The 10,496-nt window shown below is 30.7% G+C and overlaps 1 protein-coding gene across 2 annotated transcripts; it reads left to right on the top strand.

The window, feature by feature from the left end:
- The first annotated feature begins 6,883 nt into the window (after nucleotides 1-6,883).
- LOC133879549 (UPF0481 protein At3g47200-like) lies at nucleotides 6,884-9,724 on the top strand. 2 transcript variants are annotated; one of them, XM_062318155.1, is made up of 3 exons: nucleotides 6,884-7,028; nucleotides 7,581-8,447; nucleotides 9,039-9,724. In XM_062318155.1, the coding sequence occupies exons 2-3, from the start codon at nucleotides 7,607-7,609 to the stop codon at nucleotides 9,593-9,595; spliced, it is 1,398 nt and encodes a 465-aa protein (XP_062174139.1). In that variant the 5' UTR covers nucleotides 6,884-7,028; nucleotides 7,581-7,606; the 3' UTR covers nucleotides 9,596-9,724. The 2 variants fall into 2 exon arrangements, with proteins under 2 accessions (XP_062174139.1, XP_062174140.1); XM_062318156.1 differs by having other exon boundaries at nucleotides 7,535-8,447.
- Nucleotides 9,725-10,496: the final 772 nt, after the last annotated feature.

Raw genomic sequence — 10,496 nt, 5'->3', positions numbered from 1 at the left:
ATTGAGATATAATTTTTTGCCATTTCAAAAACACAATTATTGACAACATTGTCTATTTCCTAACTATAGAATTTTTTTTTTTAAAAAAAAAAAAGAATAAAAATAAAAATTACAACGTGACGAACAAAAATTATTATAAATTATATTTTGAAGTGACAACATATCATACCTGTCAATAATTTAGACAGACATTCAAATCTCTCAACAAATCTTATCCATTTCTTTAATCAAGGTCTTTCATTCAAAAGAACACATTTAATTAACATTTAAAAAATTTGCCAGCTAGCAATTTTCATCACGAAATTCAATCATCCAGCTAGGAATTTCCATCAAGCCTGTAGTACCAGGTTTAATTATTAGTTAGTTATCATTGATGACGTCATCACAAACTAATTTTTCTTTTTCTTTTTCTGTTTTTTTTTTTTAAAAAAAAAAAAAAAAAAAATCGTAATGCAGAACTGGACAATGAAAATTGTGTAGATCATAAATCTACATAACTAAGTGGACCTCCAAGTAGTTGGGAAAGAGCACATTCGAATTAGGACTTAGAGCTTATATAAACACCAAACCAACAGATCCAACGGATGAGATTATGCAGCACTGATCAATCGCTGAGATATAAATTGTACTTAAAGATCTGGCAGCCAGTAGTTATTTATTTATTAGACCTCGAGATATAACACATACCAAGATGGGTTGTATTTAATGTGCTTAAATTGCGTTATAATGTCGCTTTTTTTAAGATGTACCTAATTTGCTCTTATCAATTTTGATAAATTGGTGTGTACTGAGTTATAATGTATTGACCTGAACTTGGCAAACTAATGTGATAGCATAACCTTAATCAAATAGATCAATTTGCTAAAGGATGCAACATATATATGCTAATGGACATATGTTAATTTTATATGTGAGTTATATGAAATTTCCTACAAATTGATTTGTAGAAAATTTAATTATGTCATAATTGGATGGGAAACAATTTTGCAAAATTTAGAAAAAAATTATAAAAAAGATCATAGAAAACCAGCTGAGAGTGCTCTTAGCATGGCTGATCACTTTCAACTCATGTGTGATCCTACTACCAATTTAATTGATTTACTTCTCTCTCTTTTTACCCTTTTTTTTTTTTTTTTTACTTTTTTGTTTAAGAATTATATGGCAAGATAATTAGATTGATGCATTTATTTTGAATGAATGGCTTAAATCTTTTGAAAAACGAATGCTAGAATTTCATGAAATACAATGTGTGTTTGGTAAAACAGTTTTATTGTGAGTTTTTTATTTGAATAAAAATAATATGTGAATGATGTGATATAGATATGAAATGAGATTTGATTATTTTTTTAAAGGATAATGAAAAAAAAAATAAAATTGTTTGATAATATAATTTTTAGAAGATATTGATTTTTTTTTTCTTTTTGAAAGTTGGAAATATTGGGCAAACGGTACCATAAATCTTATAAAAATTAAAAGTAAATTTATTATGACGGAGTGGTTTGGAGATGCCGCCAGTTGGCTAATAATTTTTGAAGCGGCCATTTATAATTGAGATATGATCTTTTGTCACTATAAGACACAACACTTAATCACATTATTTATGTATCAAGATGATCTCCTAATTATTTAGCATTAAGGTTTTTTTTAAAAAAAAAAAATTAAAAAAAAATTACAACGTCACAAACAAAAGCTATGATAAATTGTGTCTTTAAGTCACGATATATCATATCTGTTAATAATTTAGACAGACATTCAAATCTCTGAACAAATCTTATCCATTTCTTTCTTTAATTAACATTTTAAAAATTTGCCAGCTAGCAATTTCCATCACGAAATTGAATCATCCAGCTAGCAATTTCCATCAAGCCTGAAGTACCAGGTTTAATTATTGTCAATTATCATAGATGACGTCATCGCAATGAGATCATCCCGGATACGTCATTCACGACATAAGGGTCGTTGGTCAATTGTTTTTTTATTATTATTATTTAAATGGTTAGGTAAGTTGGGGTCTATGATCAATTTTCTTAGATTTAGTAAAACACCATTCCAACAAGGATAAGAAGATATAATGGCCATCTTCACTGTTAAGAAAATGGAGAAGTTTTAAACGTATGTGTAGATATGTATTGTCTGATCGAGACAAAAGAGTACTCCAATAGACTCCAACAAATATTAATGAGTGTATTATTGTGTTCGTGTCCACTTCGACCAATACAAAATCAATGAGTATATTGCCATTCTAAATGGTTTTTAAAGCTACATTCTACTCTCATTTACTTAATTTTTTATAATACAAAGATCTATATTTTATGGAGTAGTAAATAAATACAAGTATATAAGCTAATCAAATTAATTTCTACAAGGATTTGATTACGATGAGCACTTAAATAGAAAATATTTTGATTTTGACCTTATATGAAATATATAAAAAAAAATATATATTATATATTATATTTATCATATATTATAACATCTCCAATCAAACTCAATTTAAAAAATCCTGGAACATCCTGATACATTTTTTTTTTTTTTTGGCGACAACGGAGGAAACTGGCCAGAAATGGTGGCGAAGGAACGGAGAACAATGGTGAAGACTAACAATGGACCTACCGGAGAAGACTCAGTGGCGGCGCTTGACTGCACTGTGCTAATCTTTTTGGTAAGTGTGTACCTTTTGAATGTATTAAAGTTTTCCAATAATGAATTCACCTTTGTTTCATTCATGTGTCAATGAATTGAGAACGCATGGAATCTTTCTCTCTTTCTTGCTTTTCAAAAGCAACATGCATGTGTTGTCTACATATTGCCTCCAAATTGACTTCGTTATCCAATCAATAAATGGTGTATGAACTTTTATGTGAATCTTAGAGCTAGAGAAGGGAATGGTTATAATTAGTTGATGTTTTAATTTAAGAAATAATAACCTATCTTGAAATGGATAGAAATTTTTTATAAATCGATTTGTAAACAGATTTTTACAACTCACAAATAAAAATAACACATGTCCTTCAAATATGTGAGAAATATATATTTTTTATTATTATTAAAACTATTAAAAAAATATGTGAGAAGTACATGTTATTAAAAATATGTGTTTCTTACATATTTAAAGACACGTGTCATTTTTATATTTGGGTTGTAAAAAATTTCCTACAAATCGATTTATAGGAAATTTCTATTTCCTTGAAATCTTGTCGAATATTTAGGGTATTACACAATTATCTCATCGTATAGTAATTTCCTCTCCCTCTTCTCTTCCCCGTTGTCCTTTGTCATTCAATCATTTGGTTTTTTTTTTTGGGAAAATTTTAAACTTCATGAAACTAGTGCTTATTACTCTTAACAATACAATGTTAAGGATACAATTAAGCCTATGTTTGTTTTGACATAAAATATTTTTTGTTGAAAAAATAATTTTTAAAAAAATAATTTTTACTGGAAAATATTTTTCGACTCTTGGCTAGTACGAAAAATAAGTGAAGCAAAAAACGGCTGACAATTTTCGAAAACTTTCGACAGAGGTTTGGAAAACTATGGCAGTGATCTGGTGGAGGTCCGACAGGTTCCACTAGTGGTCTGGCAAACTTCGACGATTGTCTAGCAGCTTCCGACGAACTCCGATGAAAAATGGTTTAACTATGGTTATATAAAAAACAAAAACTATTTTACAAAAATTAAAGAAGATTTTTTGGTCAACCGAAAATATTTTTCATTTGACTATAATTTTCGGACGTACCAATTACCCAAAAAATAAGAAAAAACATTTTACAAAAAAAATCTTTTAGTCTCTTTAATCCAAACTATATTCATGACTTGTCTAAACTACATTCATTTAAACCCAAAAGTCATCTGCCCAATGAAAGTTTCAACTTTCCTTAAGAAAAAAAAAAAAAAAAGGTCATCTGCCCGTTTTACATAATTACATTCAATACACCACGTGTTTCCTCATTCAATCACTTTAAATGAAGGGTGGCTCCATTTATTTTTCTGCAATCAAACAATAACGGGTTGGTAAACATTTTTTAGGAATCTGTGTTTTTTTTTTTTTTTTTTTTAATAGTAATAAAATGTTATTAATATGATTTAAAATAGAAATTAATTTGTAACTTTTTGTATGGAAAAGTTAAAAAGTTTTGTTTATTGTTTTTTTTTTTAAAATATTAATAAAAAATAGTTAATGTGATATAAAAAGTAAAATAAAGGTTAGATTTTTTTTTTTTTTAAATAAGTAAAAATAGGAAAGAAAAATTAAATTGTTTATCAAACGGTGCCGTACCTTGCCACTTGACAGTTGCCGTCATGATTGATGCTCAACAACCAAGAGACGTACGGTGAGTACACGTTAATGGTTATAAACAAAGACACGTCATTTATGATTTAATTAAGATTGGTCATGGGCAGTGATGTGTTCGTTTTCAAAGACCTATCAGGCAGGTGAAATATAATATTTGATTTAGCTTCAAACATTATAAAAATAAATAAATTAATTAAAATTCATTTAATTTGTACCAAAAAAACCCCCACCCTACTAGGAGAAAGGTTGGAGCTTCCTCCACTATCCCCCACACAGGCCGCCAAGCGCACACCTCCGCTTGGTCCATCTCCGTTCAAAGGGCATTGGATAATAACTTTTGAATAATGATTTTTTTACAATTCTCACACAACTTTTATACAATTTCTAGGAACATTGGATGAGACCCATATGTGAGACTTACATGCATGAGTCCCCTACTCAATGTGTGTGAGCTGTGTGAAAGTTGTGTGGGAGGAGTTACAAAGGAATCACTCCCCTTATCCTTTTTGACCGGCTAACTTTTTCCTTTTGTCAATTTGTTTTGGAAAAAGTACATATATCCCCCTTAAACTACCACTCAATTGTCAATGTACCTCTAAACAACTAATTATGTCAATGTACCCCCTCAAATTACCAAAAAATGTCAATGTCCCCCCTAATACCTACAAAAAGACAAAAATGACCCTAATTTTTTTTTAAATAAGACAAAAATGTCCTTATAAATTGAAAAAAAAAAAACTAAAACAAAAAAAAGGAAAAGGAAAATAAAAAACTAAAAAATTTATTTTTTTTCAAAAAAAAAAAAAATTAAATAAAAAGCGAAAAAGAACGATTTTTTTTTTTTTTAAAAAAAGGAAACGAAAAAATAATTGAAAATTATTAATATATATATATTTAAAAAAACAAACCAAAAAGAAAAAAGAAAAACCAGTTTTTTTTTTTTAAAAAAAAAATTAACAAAAAAAAGGAAAAGGAACAATTGTTTTTTTTTTTTTTTTATAAAAAAAACGAAAAGAAAAACTGAAAATTATTTAAAAATAAAAAATAAACAAACGAAAAAAGAAAAAACAGTTTTTAAGTTTTTTATTATTTTTTTGGTATAAATTTTTGTTATTTTATATATTTTTTAATATTTTTTTGAGTTTTTATTTTATTTTAATAATTTTATAAAGAGTATTTTTGTCATTTGAGGGACATTGACATTTTTTGGTAATTTATGGGGCATTGACACAATTGATAGTTTGGGGAGAACATTGACAATAAAATAGTAGTTTGAGGGAATTATGTATACCTTTTCTATTTGTTTTCATATTTGAATTTTTAAAATTGAGTGTGTTCAATTTAAAAAAAAAAAAAAAGATAACTCAAAATATTTTGAAAATTTATAAGATCAAGTTGCAAGTGAATTTTATTTCGTAGAAGTGTGGAAGATTAAGGTGATAGTTAGGGGATAAAATATATTTTTCATTTAAAAAAAAAGTAAAAAATATAAAAGAGAGAGATAGAGAGAAGGTAGAGTACTATCTAATTAGGTGTAAGTTCTCTTTCTTTTTTGAGTGATTATATTTGTCACTTCTCATGTAATCATGAGTTATTTTAAAGAATTTTGTGACGAATTAAACAGGCGCTGAAAGATAAGCGTAAGAGACAAAAATATCCGATTCTGATTAAAACATCCATAAAACTTGAAGGAATTTAGCGTATGTAAAACAGAGAAATTTGACTTTCGTGCTTAGTGTGGTGATTATCTTGTTAATTTTTCCGCAATTGTTAAATTCTGCAGCAATCTTTTACACAAAAGGCAAAAACGTCTACTTCTCATGTCAATTTATCAGAAACACTGTTCAACAGAAATTCAAAGTATTTGGTCATCTATTAGACTAACAGTTTGTCTTATTTTTACGGCTTAGTCGAATTTGAGAGAATATATGAACATGTTTGATAACTCATCCAAACAATTTTCATTTTTATTTTACTTCTCCCAAAAATATCAAATCAAAAACATTCTTACTTTTTTATACTTTTTACATCACATCAATAATTTTTTATTATTATTCAACCAAAAAAATTCACTACAAAACAAAACTTTTTTACTTTCTTATAAAACATTCTCAAATTTTATATCACATCAATCATTTCTTACTACTATTCAAATAAATATTCCAATTCACAATCACTTACCAAACACACTCTATATAATTTTCACGGTACTATTGTCCAATTTATCGGAAAAAGTGTTCAATAATGACGGTGGTTGAGTGTTTTAAAAAAATCTTCAAACATATATTAGAGTGAGAGATCAACTCTCGATATAAAAATCATTAACCTTATCGATATTAATCATTTTGGGTCTAACTTATAATAACGCCTTTAATTTTTACCCTACCATTGATCTCCTCCCCTACCTCGTTTTGCTAAAAAACAAAAAATCATTACTTTTGAAGGGATATTTAAAGGGGGTGGCCTTCTTTACTTTTGGAAAAGCATGATGTTACATTGATGTGTTTAATTTTTTTTTATAATATAGCGGGAGAGAGAGACAGAGACAGAGACCTTACCAGCTCAATAAATGAGTGAGGGAGGTGGACAGCAGATATTATTATCAGTGATAAAAAGAGTGAAAGACAGCAGAAGAGTGTGGGATTTAAAAGGAGGAACAGCTCTGGTACTGTTCTCAAGCACTAAACAGTCAAGCTAGAACTTTCTTCTTACAGGCCGGCAGCTTTTGCAGGTTCTTTATTCTCTCATTTCATATCTTCTCTCCTCAATCCTACACATATTTTGAAATCATATACTTGGATTGCTATATAAACTGTGTATATATAATCTTCGATCTGTTTATAATTGCTAGCTAGCTAGTTGTTGGAAATCTTGTGTTGTGGTGGTGGGTTTATACCCAAATAAAGGTGAAAAAGATTACCTTTAATAAGCACTAGAAGACTAATTACATAATTTCTATGTTTTTTTTTTTTTTAATAATAATAGATTACTCAGGTATGTTACTATCAGAGCATCAGCAGTGAGCTCTCCACAAAGAGATTTATGGAGAATTGTGCATCCTATTGAAATTGCTTTGTGCATGAAAAAAAAAAGAAAAGAAAAGAAAAGAAAAGATTTTGATTCTAGTCTGTTTTAGAATATATATTTAGAAAATATTTTTTATATTAGGGTTTATTGTCTTCTTTATTTAATTTTATTTTATTTGTAAATCACTCATACTTTGTTTATATATTTCAGTATACAAGATGATCGAAGCCCTAACGTTTTATCATTTTTCTCTCAGCTTGACTCTCTTGACGGAGAAAGAAGATGCCCTACGAAGCTGCAAGTCATGTTCAGGAAAATGGTCTTAAATGCAAAGAATTGGTGGTTGACATCCCAGCAGATCTTGAGCCGGCCGAGTGGGACGAGTGCTGCATCTACAGGATTCCTAAGAAACTTCGCAAGGTAAACAAAGAAGCCTATACTCCTAAGTTTATCTCAATAGGCCCCTTTCATCACGGGAGGCAAGAATACCAGGGCATGGAAATGCAGAAAATGAGATATTTGAGGGACTTCTGTAAAAGGACTGGGAAGAGCCAGGACGTTCTTGCCAGCATCGTTGCAGAGAAAGAAGAAAAAATCCGTCATTCCTATGCGGAGACCTCAAAACTCAAAAGTATAGAGTTTCTAAAAATGATTCTATGGGATGGCATCTTTATAATTGAGCTCTTCTTGAGGAATTCTGAAAAGGAAGAACGTGAACAGGATTATATATTAAGGAAACCGTGGCTGAGGGAAGGTATACAGCATGACTTGCTTCTACTCGAGAATCAGCTTCCTTATTTCGTTCTTAAGGATTTATATAAGTTCGCCTGCCATGGCTCTTCCAGTTGCAACAACAATCGCAAGCAGGATCCTCCCTTTCTTAATCTTTGCCGCAAGTACTTTTCTAAATATGATCGGCAGCCAAAAAATTCTGACATTTCTAGGGGGAAAAAAATTAAACATTTGACAGATTTGCTGAGGTATTTTTTCTATCCATCATACCTGGAGGAAACAGAAAAGAAGGCCATTGATCGACTTTGCAGTGCCACAAAGCTTGACGAGGCAGGAGTGAAATTCAAACAAGTTACAGAAAGACACCTACTTGACATTCAATTCCAAAAGGGTACTATTGTTACTCTTCCTTAGTGAAGTTGTACAAGTGAAATATTTTTTTTTTGGGAAAACTTTACTCCATCATTTGGAATTGTTGCCATTTTTGCAATTACCCCTTTAAACTTAAAAAACTCTCAATTTAGTATATATATCTTTCAATTATTTTTAATTTCACCATCGTTTAGGATTTTTTGTTAAATTTTGTCAAAATTTTCAATATATATATATAGCCTAAATGCTTGATATTTTTTTTTCTTGTTTTTCCTTTAAAAAAAATATATAGGTATTTTAGGAGTTTTAACACCCTCTCCATCAGGATTTAACGATAAATACTAACAGAATTGTGAAATTGAAAAGAATTGAAAGATGAATACACTAAATTCAGAGTACTTTATAAAGTTTAGTATGGTAATTGCAAATATGGTGAAAGTTCAAGTGGAATTAAGTAAAATTTCTCCTACTTTTTTAAAATGGGAGGTGAATCGATGGAGGCAAAGCTCGATCGGAGAATGTTTTAATTCTCTGTTGCCATGTTAAATCACAACTTATTTAAAAAGTTTAAGCTAATTAATAAAAAGTAATTTAATTTATATTTTCACAGGTTGGTGCTTGGACACCTGTCCGTACCTGAATTGCTCATGGCTGTTGAACTGCCTACCATGCTTCAAATGCTTATTCTTCTTGGAGCATATGCAACCCTTCTTGGAACTCCCTGCCTTCATAGTAGATCACGAAACTAACTGTGTTTTCCGAAACATCATGGCCTTGGAGCAGTGTCATTATCCAACAGAGGCATACATTTGCAATTACATTCTGCTGTTGGATTCTCTTATCAACACTGAAAAAGATGTGGATCTTCTTGTTGAGAAAAAGGTTATCGTGAACCAGGTTGGCAGCGATGAAGCAGTGGCGAGGCTGGTTAACAAGCTTGGCCATCAAATTTTAACAGAAGGTTCCTGCTACTATAAACTAAGCCAAAAGCTTAATGGGCACTACGAAGACTTCTGGAATCGAAACATGGCAACCTTGACAACAACATATTTTCGCGACATTTGGAGAGGCACTGCAACGGTTGTTGGGATTATCTTCCTGCTTTTAACTTTCTGGAATATCTTCCTCAGGCATTTCGTGAAAATGCCTCACCCTGGACCTAATTGAAGTTTTTTGCTTTGCTTTGAGTTGTCTTCCTCAGGCATCTATGGACAGTCTAGCTGTATTTAATTTGCAGCTAGCTAGTAAAGTAGTTTGTATCACTGTTCACAAATAAGAAGGGTTTATCGTCTGTAATCTGACATCTTGTATGGTTCTAATATGGTGTTTAAAAATTAATAACAACGTAAGATTTTCATCTTTCATAAGCCAAAACAACCTTAAGTTTGTCGTTTTCCTTGCACATGCATATATATCTTATTTAATCCAAAAAGTGAAAGCAACTAATTATTGGGGAACTTTGTCATCTGGGTCAGCGGCTAATTAGATAAGGTGCCTCTAGGGTTAACTTTTTTGTTTTTTTTTTCTTTTCCTACGATTTGGAAAAGTCAGAAAAATGACGCTACAAAAGCTGAATACGATGATCCACAAAAGTAGTCTATCCAGTGTCCAAATAATTGTTGACTGGCTGATGATCCATTGTGCTTTGGAAAATGATAAATTTACAACAACACCATAACAGTTGTACGTACAACACTCCCTCACATGGGAGTGGACTCCACACACTGAGCTCCACTCCATGTGAAAGAGTGTTGTGGAGTTGTTGTAATATTGTTGTGTAGGAATTAAGGCCCGCGTGCTTTTAAAAGCACCTACACTCTGCTCTACTTGTTGGCCTATGTGGTACTAATCGTATTTATTTTACTACACGACACTAACGAGAAAGGGCGAAAGGGAGAAAGGGCATTGGAATAGGAGAAAGGGCCTTGCTCAAAAACACGACCCCACTTTATGGGGTAACTTGATTTGAATCATTTGATAGTAACATGCATTATTGAGCAATACAATCGGTGGCTTCCATTCAACCTAAAAAAGAGGAGCAACTTTAGTTGGAGCAATTAGGATCGCA

Source organism: Alnus glutinosa, chromosome 10, assembly GCF_958979055.1.
Source record: "Alnus glutinosa chromosome 10, dhAlnGlut1.1, whole genome shotgun sequence".
Taxonomy (NCBI): Eukaryota; Viridiplantae; Streptophyta; class Magnoliopsida; order Fagales; family Betulaceae; genus Alnus; species Alnus glutinosa.
This window is presented reverse-complemented; position numbering and strand designations above follow the sequence as displayed.

Bases quoted from the DNA above. Each gene is read 5' to 3' on its own strand.
- LOC133879549 (XM_062318155.1), top strand. From the start codon at position 7,607: ATGCCCTACGAAGCTGCAAGTCATGTTCAGGAAAATGGTCTTAAATGC. The intron at 8,448-9,038 runs GTACTATTGTTA...ATATTTTCACAG, and splicing joins TGACATTCAATTCCAAAAGG to GTTGGTGCTTGGACACCTGT.